This window comes from Zonotrichia albicollis, chromosome 3 (assembly GCF_047830755.1).
Source record: "Zonotrichia albicollis isolate bZonAlb1 chromosome 3, bZonAlb1.hap1, whole genome shotgun sequence".
NCBI lineage: Eukaryota > Metazoa > Chordata > Aves > Passeriformes > Passerellidae > Zonotrichia > Zonotrichia albicollis.
In genome coordinates, this window is record NC_133821.1 from 57,559,565 (window position 1) to 57,584,858 (window position 25,294).

General features: G+C 34.8%; 1 protein-coding gene across 4 annotated transcripts in view; it reads left to right on the plus strand.

The window, feature by feature from the left end:
• Positions 1–25,294, plus strand: part of FMN2 (formin 2) — a 151,603-nt gene that overhangs the window by 73,125 nt on the left and 53,184 nt on the right. For all 4 annotated transcript variants that reach the window (XM_074537542.1, XM_074537540.1, XM_074537543.1 and 1 more), the window contains 6 exons: positions 10,872–10,933; positions 18,410–18,501; positions 18,637–18,766; positions 19,670–19,816; positions 21,681–21,740; positions 21,923–22,043. In XM_074537542.1, the coding sequence (XP_074393643.1) occupies positions 10,872–10,933; positions 18,410–18,501; positions 18,637–18,766; positions 19,670–19,816; positions 21,681–21,740; positions 21,923–22,043 (612 nt within the window). The remainder of the gene's footprint in view (positions 1–10,871; positions 10,934–18,409; positions 18,502–18,636; positions 18,767–19,669; positions 19,817–21,680; positions 21,741–21,922; positions 22,044–25,294) is intronic.

Below are 25,294 nucleotides of genomic sequence, written 5' to 3' on the forward strand. Positions count from 1 at the left end.
GCTAGTCATTATACTGTAATAAACGTACATATGAGGTTCCAAATAACTTTAAGGGTTTTTTTTTTTTTAATGTATATATTTTGGTTTTCTGCATACATGGGCATTTGGTTTTTGTTGTTATCCCAGCTTTTATTTCCTTGAATTAATACCAGCTTTTGAGAAATACTTTGGAGTGTGAAAAAGATGGAACTTAAACCAAACACTGGCATCCATCTGCACTCAGCTATCACAGTATTGTGATTTGAATTAGTAAAGCTGTGTCATCTGTCATGTACCTAGCCAAAAATCTTTTTGCATTATTTTCATAATCCCACCACACTTACAACATGGTGTCACAAGATCACAAGATCATTACATCACTTTCTTAGCATCTGTAGCTCCTTAGTACTCTAACTTCAGAATATTTGGTGAAAGGCTTAACGTGGCTTAATACGATGAAATCCCTGGTGTGTTTATCCAGACATCAGACAGGGCAGACATGTAGAATACGAGGCGACAATAATATGCTCTCTGCAGTGCCAAAAAAACCCCTTTAATTTTATTTGGAGAATAAATTGAAAGTATGTAAATTTTTTTCAGTGAGATACTTCCACCATTTGACAGAAGGAAAGGGAAATTTCGATTTGAGAGGAAACCTCTCAAGTGTTTTGTTTCCGTAGTTATTGACCAAGAAAATTTGCATTTTGGGTTGTGACTGAAGCTGTTGCTTGTACAGCAATTATAGGCAAAGGAGGACCTGCTTTGCATAATGGTTGAAACCCTGTATGTTTCCACACAGTGCTTCCTAATTCTGCTTGTGTGGGTAGTGATATCACACACATCTGGCTTGTTGAAACCATAAATAGCGAAAACTTGTTTCTGAATGATAATAGGTATATTCGTGGCTAAAAGAACTTGCAGTACTTTCTGTTGTAAATCACCAAACAGTAACAACATTCCATGTAGTATGTGTAAAATGATTTAAGCTTGCTGATGTTACAGAAGAATGGTAGAGAATTTTAGAGAGACCTAGCAAAGGGCAGACATGCCGCTCAAGTCTAGGATTTTAGAAAGAGCATTCTAAGCATTTGGTCTGGCTGCTAAATAAGGCAAGTTATGTAATATTGCCTGCTAATTTCTGCCTCAAGCTGTTAGTCTTTATAAATATGAACATTTTAGCAGTGTAAATGATCTTGAGTTCCAGCTGAAAATCTGACCCTTCAACCTTTTGCTTTCTTTGAAGTTGCAGAAAGTTTTGCAGTTGGTTTTGGTGAGTCTAGGATTTCATAGAAATACTTTAAGTGATGGAGAAGTCATATCCTATGAAACATTGTTCAAAAGGTTGATTTCTCTCACTTTTAGCACTTTAAATATGTTTTCCATAGTGAATTTGCCAGATTAATTTACAGATACCCTTCATTCTTTCATGCTTTTGGTCTGTGAAATTACAGAGTCGTCTACTTTCAGGTATCTTGTCATGCAGATATGTAATCATGTAGCTTCTTAAGTTTGTAAGTTAAATAGATCAAACAATTCAATAGAAAGAAAAATTCTGAGGTTATTCTGCTGTCTCCTTTGTGGGTCGTTCTGATACTGCACTGGTTCCAGCTCTAGTTCAAAACTTGCTTTAGCTTCTAGCCACTCCTTGAGAGTTTTAGATTACTCATTGATCGTGATTACAGACAGTGCAATCAAAGCAGTTCTTTGAGTGAGTTTTGGGCTGCTCAGCAGAGAGCAGCTCTCCCATTACCATTGCCACCTGGATTTCATTGAGGATTAATCACTATTTTTAATATCTTTCTTTTCAGTGTTGATAAGGATATTTGCAGTAAGCTGGGAGCAGAGTCCTATGAAAGCCTAAGATACTCTCTCCTTTGTGGTAATGTTTCAAGAGCAAGTACATTTTCAGATCTATGAGCTGGGCAGTTATTAGCTCATTTAGTGTTGATAAATAATATAATGTAAGTATTCTACATTGCTAACCAGACACACCAGGAGCTCCATTAACTATGCACTAGCTATGGGTAAACCGAGAGAAAAAAAGCTAAGATCCCAAGTTAGCTTCTTACTGCAGAGAATCTACTATTTGGAAAAAAGAAAGCGTCTTAGGTATCTGCCCTGATAACTTGATCAAATACAGCAGTTCACTAGTGGATGGTTCCAGATAAATTTCTTCTTCTTCCTTCTCCTGCATTTTGTTTAAATTTATAATTTATAATGAGCTCCCTAAAGCAAGAAATAAAAAGCATGTCTCTGTTTATGGGCTGCACTTTTCAGTGTTAGAGGTGACTGTTTGCTGTGAGCTATTCTTATAGAAATAGATGAGGTGGAATTTGACATTTGGATGAGCAAATTTGAATTCTGAAAAAAAATTCACATGTAATTCAAAGTCTCAATTAGTTTGAAGCCTGAAGCCTCATTTGCATTCCAAGTAAGTCTTACTAATTTCTTCCAGTTACACAATCACTGGTAAAATTAGCCTGGTCTTAAAGCCATTGAAACCAAGATTGAAAGGCATTAGAGCCTGTATGGATCTAAAAGAACAGTTTATCGCACAGGAAACCCAAATTATATGTCGCCTGAAAAATGAATTTAAAGCTACAAATCATGTCTGTCTTCAGACAGATTGATACACAATGCCAGACCTACTGCATACATGCTTTTGCAGCTGATGTGTTTGTGCAGTTTGTTTTTATAACATGCAGTGTAAATACAAACTGACACATAAACATCCCCAAAGTATATTCCTCAGATATCATGTTCTAGTAGTCTGCCCACAAAAAATATATACTTGACAGGTATGACTGTCTTTCTTTTGAGAACATCTAAATGAAATGCCTGTGGTATGCTGTACTACCTTAAGCAGAAAGTGAAAAAATTTAGTACAAACTGATACTGAAATAAAAGCCACAGGGCATTGGGATTTTTTAAAGCAATAATTATATTTTCTGTAAAATAAATTCTTACATATAAAATTTACCTTTATGCCAATATTTATTTTATATTGAAGTCTTGTTCTTGAAACACTAAAAATACATTTAAGGGTCAGGAACCGAGTGAACAACCCCCTACTATAATCATAAAGCACAATTATATATTTTTAAACTTATTTAAATGTGTATTATATAATTAGCAGTTGTATACTATGTTAAGCCTTCAGTAGTGTTTTGGGAGTTATCATAATAATCCTTTTCAGTTTGTAGAAAATCTTGAATCCTGCCACTCAGTCTCACTCTGCGATGAGCAGCCCCTGGCAGGTTCATTGAGACTGTTTGCTCCTCTGTGCACTGTAGTTTAAAATACGCAGTATCTGGTAAAATGCCAGTCTTCTCTCAACCTTCCTATATCCCACACCCATGTTTTTTTCACCTGCCAAATTCAAACAAATCTTATCTAAACAATTAAGATAAGCATTGAAGTAGTCTCTATAGTCAAATCAGCAAACCTCTCAAAGCCAGAACTGAAATACAATCTCTCTAAATTAAACAGTCTACAATGGCAATCATGTTTGTATTTAAACATTTTATTCTGAAAGGATTACAGCATTGCTCTCAGCTTTTTTTTTCCTGCCTAGACAAGAAGGCGACATACTGAGTCAAACAAAATATATTTGTTCTCTATGAGCCAAACTTGCACACTTTTTGTAAACAAACTGTATAGGTGTATGAAGTTTGACTTCACATAATCAGTAACTGCTGTCCTTAACAAAGTAGGCACTTGTTTGAAATGTATGTAATGTAACTGTTTATATTAGCTGTGTACAGCTATATAAAATCTGGTGATATATTTTGTTTTATGTGTGAATATATATTTACATGTATGTAGAAAACCTCTATCAATATAGTTTTTATATTTGGGATACAAGTTAGGGAACAGGACAACTGTCTAGAAGTTGAATTATGTTTATAAGAGAAAAATCATGCAAAAGATTCAGTCCTCTCAATGAAGTCTACTTCTTTTGTTACTTCACTTTTTGCAAAACATATTCATGCTTAATTGATTCTTATTCTATTGCTTCCTAGAAATGCGGGTGCATGTTCTTGATGGTATTTAAAACTCTTAAGTCATTTAAAAATGGTCTGAAGCAACAGCTCAACTTAATCCATGGCTTCTGCTTGGAAATTTTGTTTACTGTTCTGGTTTCTTACACAAGCTTTAGATCAAGGTGAATTACTGCCACAGTAAAACTGTGTGCAAGCAGTTCTAAGTGGTGTCTTGCCTCTGATCCATGCTCAATGGACCTGTCTTGAAGCCCCAGTCTCCCTTGTGCTTTGTGCCCTTTAACATTGTCAGGATGAAAACTTTGAGTATTTCTTAATAGACAAGTATATAATAAAGCTACTGAGGGCAAGGAGGTAAGTAATAAATAATATGAAGTTATTAATTTATGGCAACTCACAGCGGCCATACCCCACCTACCGATTTTCAGTGGGTGTGGGGGGTGGTTTGCAAGTTATGCAAGTCATGTTTAAAAATTCTTTTCTTTTACTTATTTTCTGAGGATCTTTAAAAATTATGCTGTCATGATCCTTGTGGGATTGCCACAAGTTACATTAGCACAGGGACAGAAGGTTTTAACACTGTTGTGTAAACACAATATTTATTTCAAAGAGTCCCATTTGGAATTTATCTTTCTACATTGGAGATTCACATTTCTTTTACTTAAGATAAAGAAGAATCCCAAGACAGTAGCAGTAGTTGTCAAGTTGTTGGAACTATTACAGATAAAAATATGACCTTGTAAATTTTAGATGAATTAGGTCAAAAGTGATATGGGGGAAAAGGAAAAAAACTGGGGTGGATGGAAAGGGAGGAGGGGGGCAGGATTGGGAGGTGGGGGTGGGAAGGAGGGCCCAACCAAGGGATATAAAGTTTAGAAGTCATGGGTTTTCTATGTAACCAATAAGAGACTGAAAGTGTTGCAAAATAGTTTATTTTAAAATATAAATACTAAGTATTTATTGGGTGTAAATCTGGGTTTATTTTGCAAGTAGCTTGATATTACATCTAAACATAATCTTTATAGGAGCAAAAGAAGTCATTGCAGTTTGATCACCTTCTTAGGCTCTTTTGTTGATGAGAACACTGATGCAGGTGTTTTTTCTTCTACTTCTGAATTGAGCAGGTCAGCTCTCAGTCATTCCAATGAACCTGAAATTGTCTGCATTGAAACTTTTTTCCTGGTTTGCTTGTGTTTGTATGTGTCATGTTGCTTTTTCTTCCAAAGACACCTGTCTGAGAAGATAACCATTCTGTATTGACAGACCAATTCTGTATGTATTCTGTATCTGTTTTTCCTTGTTTGTTGATAAAAGCATAAGTTGATCAAGCTGTATGTTATCTGATCTCAAATTTTTAAGGTTTTGCCAGTTTTCTAATGGTGTTGGATTTTGACCACTTTCAATTTACTGCCTGTACATTTTTCTTGAGGAAGCTATTGTTTTTAATTAACTCAGAAATAATAATTCAGGGAAGATCATTCAAAGTGGCACATTGGACATACTCACTTATGTGCCTTTTTTTTCCTTGCAAATACCCTTTTTAGATATTTTAAAATAATTTTAAGTCCTGTGAAATCTGGTTGAATGAATTTTAATGGTACCATTGTGCCTAAAAAATTATGTAGCAGTTTTGAGACTAATTATGTAAAGCTTACTGTTTCTATATTTTTATGTATTGCTATAGGTTCTTAATAGCAACAGAGGCAGCTTTTTGTTGTAAGACTGCATGATGCCTTTTCAGTTTTTTTCACTCTTCAGCTTACAGTAATATTCCTGGGGTTTGGATTATTTCAGTGGAGTAGAAATATCTGGGGATCAAAGTCCAGAAGAAGTACCATGGAAGCTGGAACCTCTCAGTATCCTATAATCTTGCATGTTAGAGTCTCATGAAGGGCGTAACAGCTGAGCAACCCCCAGATGAGTGCCACACACAGAACTGTGTGGTAAGAGTGCTGTGGTTAGTTGCTGCAGAAACAGGAGGTCCTTCACTCAGTGAAGAAGAATAGATCTGCCTTTGTATTTTGCTGTACTGACCATCTGTTTCTGCCATTTGTCAGAGAAGTCGTGCAGAAACCCCTGGTGTTCTTCTGGAGAAAGAGAGCAGCTGTGAGAGTGAGGAGGCAAAGATGTGCAGGAGGAAAAAAGGAGTGGCCTCTTGAAGCAATACTGCTTGGTTTTTGGAGAGTCACGGAGAAGTCAATTGAGGTGGAAATCAGCAGGAAGGAGTTGGGTGGGTGGTTTGCTTGTTTGTACTACTGGAGGAAGGATCTGAGTAGGGCAATACAGGTTCAGACGTGGTTTGTATTCTGCTACTGCTTCTTTATGAGGGCTTAAACTGTAATCTGTTATCAGTCAACTAGTATTTGGAAAATGCTTAGTCAGGCTTCTTGGGACACAGTGGTGCTTCCAGGAGGTTTCAAGAAGGACACACTTAATTTTAGATGGAGTCCAGAGACAGAAAAGCTTAGGAAGCATACTTGGAAAGGCCAAACAAATAAGGTGTTATTAATTTGAAACCTGCCCTGAGAAAAGGGAAGGCTAAGACTAAGAATTCAACTGAATACCAGTTTTCTGGAAATCATCCATATATGATTGTGCCAATGAGAGTTTTATGACACAAAAGTTGGATCCGAAGGGTCTGGTTTATAACACTTTTTTTTCTTTCTGAAATTCTACTCAGTGGGAAACTGAATTTTGGCCTTTTCATTTTAAAAGGAAATTCCAAATCTTTGGACTTTAAACAAAATAAGGTTTCCAAAGACTGGGTAGCTGTAAGAAGTTCTCTTTTTTCTAAGAGCTTATGTGGATTTAGATTCATAGCCATAGGGAAATGTAGGTTAGCTGTTTCTGCATTGTCTATTGGCTTTGGTTTAGTGGCAGCTGGTAGATCGTGTGCTCCTAGATATATGAATATCAACAGCAGTGATCTGTCTAACAAAGGAAAAAGTACAGCAACTTTCTTTTATGGTCTTCCTAAAAGTACACTGGGCATCCTGCAGCTTTCTGCTGATGGTGTTTTCTCATACATTTCCTCTTCAGAATTATATTTTCTGGCAAGAAGTTTGATCTTCATGTTGGCTTCATTAATGTCTTGCCCTAAAGACTTGAGGGTTCTGATAATTTATTGTTTGGTTTATTTTTTTTGTATTTTGCTTTCTGTTGGTATATTTTGGGGTGGTTGTTTTGTTGGTTTTTTTTGGTTTTTTAAAATTGTGTCTCTGTTTTGTCTTCTGTGTATATGGAAGAAGGTCCATCAGTTTTCAGTTCAAACATGCCTCTGAATATGATCATGTGCCCTAATCTCATTTTTTTACAAGCCACATATCCTCCTGTCAGGGGACATAACTTCTACGCTTGCAAATCACTTGATATTAATGAAAATAGTAAATCTTTCTTTCTCTGCTTGCATTTTTCTTTTGTCTTTCCAGCTTCAATCTAATATCTAAATTGGCTTTTCTAATGTGAGATTGTATACTTATATATACATATATTCTAATTCAATTTATATGATAAAAATACAGAATGGAAAGAAAACTGTTCCATTCTGCTAAATTTTTCATATTCTGCCATTAGATAATAAGATATAATTTCTGTCACAAATATACTAGTTTAGAATTTCCATGTAGATTGTAACCAAAACAGTGAAAATATCAGGAAAGCTGAGGAGCAGCAAGAGTTCCCCAAACCCTTTAATTTGGTTATAAATCCTTTGAAATTTCTTCTTCTCTGTTCTTTATAGTATCAGCTAATCATTTCTGATTGATCCCCAGCCCCTCATTTTACTGGGTGGATTTTTTGTAGTCATCTGTTTACCCTGGCTTGCTTAAATAGAAGAAAGAAATTGTTGATTTGTAATTCTGTTAATTTTTTTCTGTGGGCATCTGCACATACTTTTTCAAATTTGATTTAATTATATCTATGTATTTGTATATATACATAATCATATATATGGATCAAATAATTTTACAGTTTTAGGGCTTTAAAGTGGTTTAATTGGCAGCACTGGTAATAGGAATGCAACAAAATAAAACTGTGAGATCTTGACAGTAAGGACTAAATTTCTGGATCTGATGTGATTAAAGTTCTTTCTCTTAGAGCAAAAGCCAATAGATATTCTTCACTTTCATAGTAGTCAAGGCCAGGAAATTCAATGTCAACTTTGAAACAAGAAAAAATCACTTTCTAAACCAATGACATGGGTGAGAATATCTACCGTCTGCAAGACTAATACAAACCCTTCTCCAGTTGTTTGCATCAAAGTATACTGGAGCTGCAGCATGGCTAAAAATATTTTCATATGAGGAAATTAATCTTTGTCTGCGTTTCATCATTCTATTGCCACCACATATGGAATCCTTTGGTTAGATGTTTGTGTAGTCATGCTGATTGTAGGGGGCATGTTTAACTAGTAAGCTTGACTGCATAAGGAGACATCATTGCTTTTTTTCCAGTTCAAATTGCCTAGATATTGGAATTAAATATGCAATTGTTCTGATTTATTTTGTCAACTATTACGTTCTGTATGGCAATGATGCAGGTCTGCCTAAGAACAGAAGCTCATATCCTCACTCCTCAGAGTATGGGGAGCATACTTAAGGTGTACATGGAAAAATCCTAGTGAGATGTTGGAGTGCTACTTATGAACATGTACAGGTTTAGATGAAACATACAGAAATATATTTCTCTTTGGAGGCAGAGACTTGAAGGATATATCCTAGGATCTAACTTCTCCATGTCCTTGTCTCAGACTGATTTGTTTTAAGCAGCTCCCTGAAGTATGTACACTCTTCTGCATACCTGTTTTGTTGAAAGTACACAGACCTGGCACCATTGTGTTTGCCAGGCGTTCTCTTATCTCCTGCAAGCATTCAAACAAAAGTGTTCTATTGCTCCCTGAGTAATCTGTGGGTGATCTTAACATTGAGCAAAAGTCAGGGCAGGAACTTAGGTTGAATTTCTTAGCTCAGGAGTGAACAGTCTCTGGAAGGAAAGGGGGGTGGAGTAGGGAGAAGACAGCCACAACTCCAAATAAATAGTTTAAGGGTTGCAAGTGTGTCCATGTATGAAAACATTGCATAAGCATAAAAGTGCTGAAATGTTAGATAGTATAAACTGAGTTTCATAATATATCCTGGCTTTAATAAAGCTGTTTGTATGTAGGCTTTGATGTTAGTGTTTTCTTAAAGTAGGGCTCTCAAACCTATCTCAACCCAGTTTCTATTTGTGTGCTAATTTTAGTGTCCAGTTCTACGAGGCAAATTTGGCGCCTTTTGAGGCATACAGATAGTCTTATTGAGCAACAGGAGTTATTAAATATAATGTATCATACCATGTCCTGTGTAGAGGACATCTTTAAGTCTCTGTTGCAGCAATTATTACACTTGAATGATGGGAGAAAGTTTAAAAATACCCCAAATAATTAGTAGCAGATTTTTGCATGTGCCCCCTACCCCAAAATAAAACAAAAACATGTTGCTTCCTGAGCTGTTAACTGTTACATAGGCTGCTACATTGCTTTCTAGTAAGGGAAAAATAGAAAAAAAACCCACATTATTTCTGAAAAAGTAAAGAATTTTAAAATTATTTTTGATTTAATCCTAAAAGCTAGCTTTGTGCTCTGCTTAGAGATACAGTGTGACCTGCATAGTTTAATCAAGGTCAACACTTTTTTGTTTATAATTTTCTTAAACTGCAACTAAAACTATGTCTCAGGCCTGGAAAGGGGAAACATGATAAGTCCCAGACTCAGAGTGCTATCTCTAGATGGCAATCAGAAACACATGAGCTTGAATTATATTCTCTGGTCTTTAAGTGTATACAGAATTTCTCTGTGACTATTAAGGACATGGATTTATGGGACAAAAATTAACTTGTTGCTGGGTCTCTAGCTCTGAGCAATGTTGCAATTTATAGGTTAATCTCACCTAGGGAATTATTCAGCTTATTGTGCAAGTGCACATACACACACCACACACACACAAACACACAAAAATGTGTGCCATCACATATATTCTAATGCAATATTCTAAATTTCAAGATATAGATGAGGAAAACTGGATTTATATAGCTTTTAAATGAATGGTCACTGTGCTTGCAAAACCATGTAAGAGGAATGCTGAAAAGCACCATTTGAAAAATAAATCTTTGTATTAGCTGAGAACATGTTTTCAGTAGTTAGCGCAAATATTTCCTGTGCTTTGTGAAATGTTTCTATAACAAGTGGGGAGTCAGGGTTCCATTTCTAAATGAGTGTACCTCTAAATGAATTTTTTTTTTAAATCCAAGTTAGGTACATAGAAATCACTGTATTTGAGCTGTTCCACTGGGGGTTTTTGATGCTGAAAAAAAATACAGTGTGTGTGTGGCACCAGAATTGGTTGGGAACAGGAAAGGCATATTTTGTATCCATACTAAATGTGTCGGCTTAGTGCATAGAAGACTTGACCCTTGTCAGGTGTTTTGAAGTTAACTGGCTGACTTATGGATTAATGAGTTTAAGACTGAAGTCAACCAGCGACAGGAATGAGCTTTGTTGTGTGAGTGTGTGTGTGTGGCTGTGGTGCAGATTTACAAATTTTTATAATGCTTTCAGCTGGACCATGAAAGTCTGATGTAAAGCTTATCTCTGATCTCTGACTATGGCCATACTTGTGGGATCATGTTTATGTGTATGGGGGGAGGGAGATGAATTCTTTAACACTTGACACCTGGCTCTGCCAGGTTTCTAGCCATACTATACTGCACTATTCAAGGCATTAATAAAGTTAAAACCTTAAGCTGTATGACCAGTAGGTCATAAAAATCTGTTGCTGAGTATTGTGACCAGCTTTATTTCACAGCTGGATTATCATCCTGAACAACTAACTCTTTTTTCTTTTCTCTTTTTCATAGCTGTTGTGAACTTGGACAACTCTGTGGTTGATCTAGAGACGCTGCAAGCCCTGTATGAGAATGTGAGTAGTCAGAGGAAGTCCATAAAATGTAGGAATACTGTGTGTCCATGTGAAGGTATTTTTACTTGGCATCAATAATATTCAGAAAGCTTGTAGAAGTCCTATTTTGAAGTGACTTTATTTTCCCCAAAAGCAATGAAAAAACCACGTATTTTAATTGCATTTATTCCCATTGTGTGTTTTATGAAGTGCATGTATTTCTACATAAGTAACGTGATCAACTTCTAAATGACTAGACAGATGTTAGTTTTGCTCCTTTGTTTGCTTCTTGGGTGTGGCAGTCTTTGATCAATAGCACCAAACCTTACGCTCCACACCTTTGAATTCACTTTGTAATTTCACTAATATAAAAATCCTGCTCAGCTAAAACAAAAAATTTTGATAACAGAAGTTATTCTCTTTATGGAACTGGAGCATTTAATTATTGTTGCTTCAGGGATTGCTCCAATATAGTTTTAGTTCTTTGAAAGAAAAAGAGTTTCTCCAAGGTAGTGTATTAAAAAGTAGTATAAACTTCCAGGGGCTTCATAAATGTCTGGTAGTAATAATCAGAGATTTAACCTTTAGGTATGTAAAGTCAGGGATTCAGAATGTGCTCAAGCATGTTCTAAAACTTGACAAAGCCTATAAAGTAAAAAATTCAAAATGTTGTGTCTTAGAAGTGTATTTCTGCCTTCAGCTTGGGCCAGTGAACATTGCCCCGTCTGTGAGTGCAGTGCCTGGATATGTGGAAGTCTGGCTAGGCATCTCTTGAAAGAGTGAGGAGGCTTTCTCTTTGCCCTCCAAAGAACTTCGAAATATGAGATGTAAAGCTGTGAGCCATGGAATAGCTTTGAAGGCCTGTGTATGTTATTGTACGAGATCCTTAACTTCCCTCGTGGTTTTGAGAATGTTAATTAATTTTACACCTTTCAGATATTTGGTTTTTAGACTTTAGCTTTTAGCCACCTGCTTTGGAATGATTTGATGGTTTATGAAGTCCCCCTAAATAATCCACTTTGGCATGCAAAAAGAGAGATAGTAAGCTCTAGTCCATTTTACAGAAAAACTGAGGAGCTAAATAAAACAGAAAGAAACCAAAAGTCTGACAAGAGCTAGAAAGGACTTTTGCTATTCATTCCTGAAGAACTAGGTTAACCAACACTGCCCAGAAGATAACGGTCAAAAGAAAAACCTCTTCTAACAACATTCCAAATCTTTATGAACTCTTTGCTTCTTTGCTCCACAACATTTTTGTTTTGGCCTATGGTATTTTATTTAAATTACTTTTAATCTGCTTCCTTACACAGTGCATATATATTCCATGCCATGCAGTTTTTAGCAGGCAAAAAATTTGAATTAATTTTATAAGTTACATGTGTGTGAATGTGAGAGATTTTCTTGTGGGAAGTATGGAATACATACTGCAGTCATAATCATTTTTTGCATTCTTCTCTTTCTTATTGTGAACAAGTTGGGGTTTTTTCATTTCAGTTTTAAAATATATTCCTCTTATGTTGATAATGTACTAAAACTTTTTAAATTTTTACTTAATGTCGTCTCTAATATACTTCAGAATCTTAATATAATGGATTATTTGCAAATTTGCAGTTCATTGAAATAACCAAATGACATTGTGTGCATTTTTTAATTACCTTCACTTATTACAGAAGATTTCTAGGAATGTCCTGATCAAGGAAAATACCATGTGTAAATCTCAGGAAAGAATCAAGTTTTCGACTGTCTAATATATCTCTTTGCTTTGAGTAGAAAACTGACCAGTCCATCTTTATTATATTTGCTTGGGTGGAAAACAGAAAAAAAAAAACCCAAAACCACAACCAAAAACCAAACAGATTACAAGAAAAGCCCTCATATTACTGGGGTAGGATTTTATAAGGGGACCTGAATTTTAATCCTGGATCTTCTTTTTGATGAAACTCTGTCTTGAAAGAAGCTTTCTTTTTAGTTGACTTTTGTTTTCTTTTTTTCCTTTCAGCCCTCTGTCAAAACACTTCAGACCTTGCATTTTCTTCCCTTTCTAGCTTCACTAATTATAGCAATATTGTTCAATAACTGTTGTAAGTAATGGGTGGTACCAGAGAGCCTGGCATGTTTGATTCCTCCCTTATTTCTCAATCTCATCCTGTGTTGTAAGTGGGAATAACTTTGCAGCATTTACTTCTTAGCCATTGACTTAATTTTTAGTTCTTAGGGTTTTTTTATGGATTGAGAATTTTTTTGCTGGATATTTAAAAACCACTGTACTAGTCCTCAGTCTTTCTATTTGATCTGTATGGAACATATGGGAGCATTTGTTTTACAGTTCTTCCTTCAGAATGTAATTATTTTTTCTGATTGCATGTGTCTGGCATAGTGCTTTCCCTTCTTAAATGTGAATGAAATTTGGGCAGTCTCCAAACCTAAACACACCCTAATTTCAAAAGCCACAGTCCTGAGGGTTTAATTCCTGTTTACTGAGGAGTTAAACTCCTGTTAAACCACAAAGATATTGTATATATCTTAGTGACTTTTTTATAAACTAAGAAGCCCACACCCAACCAAAGACCCAAGCCCTCAATAATTTATTTAATATTATTAAGTTGAATTGTATTAAGTGAGAAAGACTGTGTTAGTGCAGCATTGTACTGTACAGTCAAATAGCTCTTAGGTGTGGTTGTGTAGCTTGCTTTGTGAAGAGTTGTTTAAATACATGTTGATAATTAGTTATGTATTAGTATCTAGACAGTTTAATAGGAGAATCTTTGTAGATAAAACTACATGTACATGTGGTTTTCCAAATTCTCTAATAACAATGAAATCAGGTGATAGCTACTACATGTAAATGGGCTCTTCCAAATTCTCTAATAACAATGCAATCAGGTGATAGCTATAATTAGAGAGAGAGAAGGCAGGTAAACATTCCAGTTGCTGTGTGGTGTTAGGACATATTGGTTCTGATGAGAAATGTAGCAACTGGCAAATCAGTGAATGCTTACTTTGAAACAGATTGCCTCTTAGCAGCTGGGGTTGTAGCTTAAGCATCACTGAAACAAGGTATGTCTGCTTCTGCTTTTGTCTTTGCTATGTCATGGAAACAGTTGTATAAAAGTGGATTTAAAATGCTATAGAATAATTTATCATCTTTCATTTTGCCCTTTTTACATCACAAAAGAAACATGCATATTTTCATAATTAGGCTCCCAGTAAATTGCCCACACTGTCTTCATCTTTAAAAGACTTAGGTCGATGCTTTCAAAAACCTCAAAATGCCTTTGCTGGAGAGAAAGGGCATCCACAAGTCTGAAGTGCATCACACTTCTCTGCCCTTAAGATTCAAACTTTCTCCTCTATTATTTCTTGTGATTTTTTTTCTTATTTTAAACTAGCAATTACAATGTGATGTTTTTTGTGTTTTTTTTTTTTTTGGCAAAGCCAAACTGTACTTACAAACTATAACTATACTGAGTTCTGATGATCCAGCTTTAAAAGAATATGGTATTTATTATTAACCAGGGTATCTCTGTATATCCTTGTTTCATCTGCTATTGACAAAATTCCTTAGACAACTCACTTATTATTTTTGAAAGATAGAACACAAACTTTTAAAGTGAAGTTTGCAAAAAAATAAAATTTCATTTAAAATGACCTCAACTCAGAGCTAGGCTTCTGTTGTAAGGAAAGAAAAAGTGAACCAGGATATGTATGAGATTTATGTTGTGAGATGGAAAAAGGGCCCTTATGAAATTTGGTAAGAGTAAATACTGGCTAAATTCATACTCTGGAAGAAAATGGGAAAAGAATTAAACTGAAGAAGAATATTTTTGCAGTAATTTAATACAGATTTTTTTTCTGTCTGATTTTAGATATAGTTATTATCAAATTCTATTACATTATATTGTTTTTTCCACTTTTGATGCTATATATATCTATATCTACCAAAAAATCAAGGAAAGAAAGAGCAGTAACATTCAAAGAGATGCTAATGCTATCAGGTTAATGACTTTTATGATAAGTATTTATTGAATGTGTTCTCTCTTGACACACATTTGGAAGGCAATATAAATGCTTTTTTAAAAATTATCCATCTGTAAATTGGAGAAAAAATAGGCATTAATAATAAAGAAATCTGGTAAAATTCTGAGAAATTATTTTTGACAATACCTGTGCATTAGACACAGTATTCCTTTTCTGTCAGAATTTAAAGTACCATTGATCACAAGTCTGGATAACTGAGCCCTAATTAGTGACTTGAAATTCCAATTTGAGTCTGAACTTGGGCTGTATACTTCAACTTCTTGATTTTGGTGGAGGGTGTAAACTTTCTCTCTTGAGTTTTGCTCTGGCCTGCCCGTGAGTGGATCATGCTTAGCCTTTGTATCTCTGACAGTTGTTACTTGTTTGCGTACACAACCTGAGAATAATGGCTTAAATAAGGAATAGGGAGTCTGCCTAACCTTTGCCCGTGGGATTTGGTGCAGAAACATCAAGAGCTTGAACATGCAAGTATGTGCTAGATTGCTGTGATAAGCACTCTAATATTTCAGTCTGTGAATAGGGCTGTGAGAGAGAGAACTCTGAGTATTTATTCTAAAATATTTGCAAATAACCGTTTAGGTTTATGCTCCATGATAAAATACTTACTTCTTTTTAGCTGTCATGAAAAAAATGTTAAGTGATTTTCCTTCAGTTTAACAGGAGAGAAGATAATTTAAAGAGTGACCAGAAATAATGGAAATTAGTTTAATTTGTTAGCATGAGAACTAGTTTACTTTTATAAAAAACTGGGCTTTTTTTCAAAAACTTAGTGTAAAAAAAAGTGTAAATTGACTACATGAAGTTTTTGAAATACAAGTTGAATAAATAAAATAGCTCCTCCTACAGTCATGTCATTTGCACACCTAGAGCTCTGATGACGTGACCACTGGAACGATGCTACCTCTCTTGGCATCCTTCCAGCTTCTAAAATCTGTAGATTTTGCCTGTTGCCAAGAGAGGACTTACTGATTTGAGAAGTGATGGAAACTTTGTTTTCTTTTAACTCTCACCTGAGTAAGAGTGTTCCATGTCCCATTTACATTGGCATTTTTAACACAAAACCAAACCCAAGCCTTCTCCCCAACAGCACATGCAATATTTCAGTTAATACTTCTGCAGTTAGTTGTCTTTTTCTAGTCCTTATCCTGGAAAAGTCTTCTAAAATAGGATTAAAAATTGATTAAATTTTCTGATCCTAGTATCTTGGAAACATTCTTCTCAGGATAGCATTGTACAAGAAACAATTGCTGCAGTAATTATATTCACAGATCCTATATCTGCCTTGACTTTATGCAGAAAAGTGCCTTTGGAGGATGAATCCCCAAGTTTCTTTCCCCACACTGAAGTAAAACTGGGGTAGGGAATTCATGTAACTGAGTGTTATGAATGGCCACTGCCAGTATTCTAAAATTAAAAACTGGTGAACAAGCCTCAGCCTAGCCCTTGTTAACTGAGAAAGGTCTGATGCCATACAAACAAGCAGATAAAGGGAGGCCCAAACAGGTCAAGGGAAGTGACCTGCTCAGCACTAGTGGGACCACATTTAGGATGCTGTGTGCAGGTGTGGCCTCTCCAGGGCAAGAGGCAGTGACACATTGGAGCAAGGCTAGCACAGAACAGCAGTCATGGTTAAAGGCTTGGAGAAGTGTTGTTCAAGGAGAGGCTGGGAGACAGCTTGATTTGCTCAGTCTGGAAAAGAGAAAGCTCAGAGCAATCTTACCAGTATGTACATATAAATACCTCACTGGGGAGGGGGACTAAAGAGCACATATCAAGATTCAGGGATGCCCGACATAAGGACAAGACATAGAGGGCCTCCTGAGTTTGAAGCACTAGATCTGGCTGCCTAGAGAAGGCATCAGGTCTCCATCCCTGGACATATTCAAAACCTGGCAGGATGTGATACTGAGCAAGCTTCTCGAGCTGCCTCTGGTTTTTGTCAGTGTTCACCTTGACAGTCTCCAGGGGTCCTTTCAAACCTCAGCTATTCTATTAATCTTTGGTACAGGTACTGCCACAAATTTAATTTCTTGGTGTCCAGAAAAAAGTTTATTGCTGGACAAAAAATATATATTTGCAATATTTGCAACCTGTTGAAGTATTTAATATATAAGATAGGACAACTTTAGAGATGACCTTTGAAGAGCATCCACAGAAATGCTGACTAAATACTAGAATATGTGGCATCATAGACAGATGACTTTGCATTATTTCCAGGCTTCTTGAAGTATTAGGAGAAACTCTGAAGGGCTTTTGCTATATGACTCTTCAATCTCTTCATCTTTCTGCTTCACATCAGTATTTTCAGCCTTTTCACATGGGAAGATGTTCAACAACTTCAGAAAGTGTCCAAACTCAAATTTCTGGTTTCAAGTTCCTAATGGAGTAGGCATAATGATTTGAAACAGCTCTTCTTCTAATTCTGCAAAAGCATTCAAGAGAGAATGCAGGTGCAGCATTTCTTATATTTTGGCATTATCTGAGTGATTAAAATATAATTTTTCACTGTTGTCTTCAAATTCTGTGGTGGAGAAAGTTAAAAAATGAGCGTAATTTTTCTTAAAGGAATAAAGGTAGATACACTTTTTTTTAAACTCTTGGGCAGATTAATGTTTTGGATCTCTCTTGGAAACTGCTATGATTGTCAAAAAAAGGGTCAGAAGGAGAAATTTTCTTTTCATTTTTATTCCTTTCCATGCCATTCCATTTTTCAGTACTACTGTTTGGAAAAAATTTTTACCAGCTTGGAGCACAGGAAAAAAAAATGGTGAAGCTCAGATTCTATTGATTGGAATATTGAAGAGACTTCACAGTGTGCCACAGAGTTCTTCAAGAAGCTAGGCAGTTGATATGTATTCTTTTTTTTTTCCTTATTAAAGCAAAAATGAAATTAATTTTACTGCAAAGAATTATGCAGTAGTTCTCATGTATTATATGTATGATAGTTCCCTTATAAATGTGTTTTTTTTCCTAAGTGTTTTTTCAAATCCCAAAGAAAATTTAAATTGCAGTAAAAAAAACTGCTTGCATTTATTTAAGAAAATGTATTATTTAAATACCTATTTAAAGATCAGATCACATTCAAATGCAACCCAACAAATTTGTGAACAGAAATATAACTCTCCTCTTGAGTCCTTCAATTCAAACATCTCATAAATGAGCAAAGAAGAGGAATTGGGAATGAAGATCATTGTCTCAGTGCATCATTGGATGAGTCAATACTTTGCAGACTGCTAGTAGTCAATATTATTATTTGCAAGATATTCTATTCTCCAGCAGATCTATATATAGTTAAACTTTGTGGACTTTATACTTTGTGGACTCCTATAGTTTTACCATAAACAGATGCTAGAAAGAAAACTCTATGAATTTGATTTCTGTTACAAGGGCATATTTCTGTCTCTTGTTTGACCTGTCAAAACCATTTTTTGTTTTTTGTTTTTTTTTCCTTTATTCCAGAGAGCACAATCAGATGAACTTGAAAAAATAGAAAAGCATAGCAAGGCATCCAAGGAAAAAGAAAATGCCAAGTCTTTGGATAAGCCAGAACAGTAAGAACATATTTATGACAGAGCAGTTTTGCTCACTTAGAAAACTTTCACTTATGTAGTAAAATATGTATGAAAAACCCCCCAAAGCCTGTACCTACTGACAGTGACTCAAATTTTTTTTAATCACTTCTTCAGGTTCCTCTATGAACTCTCACTGATTCCCAACTTTTCAGAACGTGTGTTTTGCATCCTGTTCCAATCAACATTTTCAGAAAGCATTGGTTCAATCCGTCGCAAACTTGAATTGTTACAGAAACTGTGTGAGGTAGGTTGTGCTCCGTAAAAAAACAAATCTAAATTTCTGATTTTTAATCTTGTCAAGCTTTGCTCATATTTCAAAAGTTTTCACTTTATTTACTTTGGTATTTCAAATATTTAAAATCTGAAGGATAGCAGAATTTTACATTTTATGATTGTACTTTAACATCAAAGTGAATTTTAAGATTAGCCTTTGCTACTAAATTATATAATGCTTTGCCATCAGTGTGTATCAGTCTCTGGAAAACCATGCACCCTCTCCTTTTGTTAAAGCAAAATCTTCTCTTTTCACAGTCACCATTATCACTCTTTTTCAAAGGAATGCCAGTTCAGCTAACATTGTGTTGGTTGAGAAATGTGCAACTTAGTAATATCTCTGATATCTAGAGATAGCAATGTTATATCTAGTCAGAAGAGATTACTGAAATTTTGCAGTTCCATGAAAAACAAATACATAGCTTTAGAATGCAGATTTAATCAGTATTTTAATAACTTAGAACCATTTCAACTGTTTTACGGTTTACTATGTAATATCTTTTATTTAATGTTTTTAATTGTTCAACCTCGGTGTTTTATTAACTTGTTGATGAATTTTCTGTGAAATTAAATGTCATTCACAATGTCAGTATCAGTTAAGGATTGCTATTTTGTTTTTCTTAACGGGTCATGTCTGGTAATACTGTCCAGATTTTCTGTTATTTTTTCTAAGTACCCATTTTTGAGATAATATTCTCCATATATATAAAATTACATATTAACATTGCTCTACTTCTGCATGTTGCAGTAGAAGGTAACTTCCTTTATCTGAGTCTTTATACAAGTATTATTTCTAAACACAACATCAACAAATCTATTCATTAACCATAAATATTTATTGGACTTTGAACAGAATTTTTTCTCTGTATTTTAGACATTGAAGAATGAATCAGGAGTTATGCGGGTTCTTGGTTTGGTTCTTGCCTTTGGGAATTACATGAATGGTGGAAACAGGACACGAGGACAGGCTGATGGGTTTGGACTAGATATTCTGCCAAAACTGAAAGATGTCAAGAGCAGTGTAAGTAGATTCAAGACTTCCTGAAGGCCTGAGAAGGTTAAAAATCTCTGAAAATTACTTTGTTTCTAAGTGAATGGTGTGAAGCTTATGAAGGCATGTAGAAGGGACTTCTTTTGCTACTATGCTTACCTGATCACACTTCTAGAGTTGGATGCATTTCTGTAGAATTATAAAAATTAACCATCTCTTTTCACTACTGTACAAACAAAAATACTTAAAATTATGTTTTAATTCTTAGTTTGATGTAAATTTGATTTTCAGTACACTTCATCATTTCAACTTTTCTTGTAATTAGAAGCAATACTATGATCTTGCTGTTAAAAAATTATTACGGAAGTGGAAGGAGTTCCATGCTGATTCAAAATATTTGTGAGGGGAAAAATATCACTCCTAAAAATGATTGGATAGGCATCCAGAGCATTTGGGATAACCCAAAATTCATTCTTCATGTATACCATGATTACAGGGTTTGTATTTGACAATGGAACATGTAGCCACCTGAGTAAAGGAGTTCTTGATTCAAGATCTGTCTAGTGTAGTCATCTCAGTAGAGACAATGATAAGTAGTGTTTTTTCTTGCTCAGTGCTAAACTCTAATTTGTGTGTTACCAGCACTTTTTGTCTTCAGTTAATCATTTTGGGGTTGCATTCAAATACCTGCTTTGTTTACAAGAAAACAATCTTAGAGTTTCTATGGCTAATGAAAAACCTTATCTGCATGTGACAGATTATAGCAATAACTCTTGAGCCTTAAAATGTGTTGCTACATCTGTCTGGCGAGTCGCTGTCAAGATCTTCAATTCTGCAAATGGCAGGAAAAAAGTGTTGATTTCCATTCTTGGTCCCTCACTAAACATACATGTTTTAGCTGCTGGTTTAGGTGATGTGAGCAGAGCTTTAACCCTGAGTTGAGAGAGCATGTCAGCCATTTGCCTTTTTAAATGGATGGAGGAATTTCCTTCTTGCATGCTGGTTTCTTTGGTAAACCATGGGAGCAGTGATGTGAATGACGCTTCAGAACAGCTTACTTCAAATTGACTCTAAATCCAGTACAGCGCCAGTTTTAGAGCTCTGATCAGTAGGAAATTTAGGCACACTAAATTTAGTTTGGTAACTCAAGACTTCAGTACGTAATTTGCTGAAAATATTATGACTGTTACGCTTTCAGTTGGAAGATATATTTTCAGTTCATTTGCGACTGATCAGTCAGGAAAGTTCTTAAAAAATCCTTTTCTGAAAATATCTGAAAACTTAATTCTGTCAGAAATCCTCTTCAAATGGAAGATTTTTTTGCTGAAGTTTCATTAGAGAGCTTACAGAGGAGAAGCAATTAAAAAGCTCCCCCAATGCTCCCCCCAGCCCCCCAAATTCCATTTTTTAAAAAACTTTCTTTGTTTAATTTAACTGTGCTTTGGTTGTAGTTGTAGTGTTGCAAATGAACTTGTATATACATGAACCCAGAAACAATTTCTCTTTTCCTTCTTGGGAAATTTCAGAATGTAAGGGTTTGATTTGCAATCAGATAGAATTAAAAATATGAGGAGTGTGTTACATTAGTGTTTTCTCTTTCTTCATTTATTTAATGATTAAATGGAACTGCAGGGTGTGGTTTGTTTTTGTAATTAGAAGCAATACTATGCTTCTTATTGGTTTGGGTGGTTTTTTTGTATGTTTCAATTTTTGTTTTGTTTTGGTTTTTTTTAATGAAGAGACCAAACCAAAAAAGTATTTTTTATACACTAAATATTAGAATTTTATCATATTAGATATTAGAAAATATTAGAAATTTATCAGAATTATTTTTTCTGATTTTTTTTTTCTGTGAGTTTCAGTAACACAGCAAACTCTATCCTCTTCTATACAGGACAACAGCAGAAGTCTTCTATCGTACATTGTCTCATATTATTTGCGTAATTTTGATGAGGTGAGTGAAAATTAAAATTAACTCTGTTAAATTCAGATTAAGCGGCCCATCTTACTAAATTTGCTTTTCTGTTAGTGAGATGCAGAAATATGTATAAATATTCTCTGGGATTTCAGTTATATATTTTAGTATAGAACAAAAGTAATGAGCACTAGGTAACTGTTCATTTGTTTATTCATCAGGATGCTGGAAGGGAACAATGCATCTTTCCTCTTCCGGATCCACAAGATCTCTTCCAGGCTTCACAACTGAAGTTTGATGATTTTCAAAAAGATCTCCGCAAAATGAAGAAAGATTTGCGAGGTACAGAACCTAGATTAATGTTACCATTATATCTCTTCTATTCTTGTTTGTATCATTTTGAGAAATTAGATGTTACTGTAAAAATAGTTGTGTGTTTTTAACTTTTCAATTAGTAGTTTGCCTCTTTAATTTGCTTTTCTATAACCATTTATGCCATTATCCATAATTTTGTGTAGATAACCTGTAGGAGGTTTTTAAATTAAACAGCATCAAAACAGTTAGGTTAAATCTTCTGTTTCAAAACCAAACCAAAAAACTAATTTAGTTTTCCTGTTGTGTAAGCGGATTTCAAATCTTTGACCATAAAAAGTGCTGCAAATTGTTGGACCATGTCCATGATGATAAAAAAAAAAAAAGTTTATAACCAGGTCTAAACTACCATCTAGCAGAGAAAATAATATGTATGACATTGTTAAAGACGCTTGAAATATCTGGATTTTACTGAACAGTAATATGCAAAGGAAGTATTTTTTCTCTTATGAAATGTTCTCTTTAAGTGAATTCAGCAAGTCTAAGATATATTTGCTAGACTTTAATGAGGAATAGTTATCATATATTTCTTATTAACATGGGGATCTAAATACTGAATTTGTTAAGTAAGTGTAGTTTGCACAAATCATCCATGATCTTCAATATTACTGCAAAAAATCTCTGCTAAACTGGTCAGTTACATTACTGTGCTAAATCTTTGAGGGAGAAATGCAAATCAAGGAGTGATATTACTGTTGCCTTGCTGCTTTTAAATGCTGTGCCTCTAGAGACCTAGGAATGGTTTGGTAATCCATTAATCCCTGGACGACCTAGAATGGGAGGTTTTCTATTACAACAAAAACATAACATGGTTACCAAATGATATCTGACCTTCTCTTTTTGCTGCTATGAAACTTTCTGTTTGGATATTTTAAAAATTATTTTAAATATTTTGAGTATTTAAAGTATTTAGTATTTTTAGTATTTAAAGTTGTATCAAAGTCATTCAGGGTGACACTGAGGAATGAACAGTAGTATCATCCATTTACTGCTCCTGACCTACCTAGGGGGAAAAAGTCTCAGAATTCAGTAATGAAAACTTCTTGCAACTTCTAGATAATCTCAGAACTGACATGTAAACTGGCACATGTAGAAGATACTTAGGTCTTATTTCAAAAAGATACTTGAATTCAGGTGCATGTGAATAAATATACATTTCCTCACAAATTCCTCACAAATTCACCAAAAATGTTTTTTTGTACAGGAATGGTTGAATATTTTCACGTCAAAATTGAAATTTGCACAAAGACGTGAATCTCTTGTGGAATAAATCCACACTGTGTAGTGATCAAAGCAAGGGTTCTGTAAAAATGGAAATTACACGCTTCAATCTGCCTTCAGATGGCAGTTGAATTCTTTCTGTGCTTACAATCCAACCCTTAGGCTCAAGAGTCTCTTGTCAGTCTGTTTTGCAGTTAATGAAACTGAAGAATAGCTACAAGCACCATTGCTCTTTCTCTATTGCATTTGGTGCAAACATTTTTGGGGACAGCACCAGCAGCTTCATCCTATCCTGAATATGAAGTGACAGTTTCAACACCAGACTTAAATATCAGTAATGACTTCTTAATAGTCTCCAGATATGCAAAATGCTTTGTGTTGACTTTCTTTTTCAAAGAAAAGTGACAAGTCAAATTAAAAACCATTTGTCTTAAAAGATTTCATGACCACAAGAGCAGTAGTAGTAAAATTTAGTAATGCACTAAAAATTCTGTGTATTCTGATTGCTTAATTGTTGTGATGATTTCAGTGAGATAGAATAGCCTGTCTCAATTACAATAATTTCTAAATAGAGTACAAGTTTTACCAAATTACTTCCAAGGGGCTATTTTTCTCTTCATTTACTTAAAGTCAACTACCAGATTTACTAATGAATGTGTGGAATCTTGAGTTACTAGAGCTAGAAAGGGCTTTATCAAATGTTTGAACAGGAAGAGGGTTGTATGATGCTGAGAAAATTCTGACAAAATTCTAAATATGAACTTATTCTTTTGAATTCAGTGTGATTAAATAAGTACTGATTATTCCTGGGAAACACTGACTTTAGAGACATAGAAATAAGTGCCCAGAATACATTAGAATTTTATACTGTGATGTGGACTGTAACCTTGGACTTACATTCATCAGGAATTAGATGGCAGATTTTGTGAATGCATTTCACCATTTGGTGAGGGTGGGTGTTTAATTTGTTCTTTGTCACAGGGAAACTGAAACTTTTAGATAATACTGATGCAGGCACTAACAGTTTAATGCTAGTTTCAAATACATTGAAAACCATGCAGTGAGATCATGCTTATTACAATGTGGGAAGGAGATATTGATTCACCCAGAAAAAAAGTCTTCTGCAGATATACTATTGCTGTCTTAGAAAACTTTCCATGATCATTATTCAAAGGTAAATTTCATTTAAAAAAACTCAAAAGAATACCCATAAAGTAGAGGACAGTTATTATTAAAAAAAAAGGTTAATGGCTGTAACAATAGCAGTTCATTTTACTACTGCAGTGTTTTTCCATCTAAAGATGTCAGTAGTATACACAGAGACAGGCAGATATAAATAATCTTCATGATTCTGTAAAATTATTTTGTTAACGTGTTCTTTTGCAGTTTGGAGTTTGGGTTTATCTTTGTATTAGAGTTATGCTGACTGTTTAAAAAGAAAAAGGACTCATTCAAACTTCTATACTTTCTTCCCTTTTGACTGTCAAGGCTATTGTCCATTTTCAAGTGTTTATGAGCTCTATGCCTTGGCAGTTTGTAAAATTTTGGAAAAGAAAATCTCCTCTAGTATTTCAGATTAAAATTGCAAATCCCAAGGAGTTTTAGAAGCATGCCATTTGCCTGTTCCAAGATGAATAGAAATTTCAGTTTTTTAAATAATACAGATCCAAAGGATAGCACTTATATAGCAGATTTTTTTTTTGGTAAGATAGATGACCAAAGAACAAGTAGATCCTCTTACTAACAAATCAAGTGAGTTTGGCTCCATCTGTTGCTCCTAGATTTCACAGCTCTCCAGGATTCCCACTTTATCCTTTTTGACTTCAGTGACATATAGTTTGTTAAGCAATTTGATCTGCTTTTGATCTCTCCTGGCTGTCAGCAATGTTCCTTGATGCAGTCATGCCAAGCAATGACTTGTGTTCCTATGTCATTCCACAGAAGAAACTTTAGCACTTGCCACATGACTTAAATCAACTCACCATGTAAAGAAAATTGGG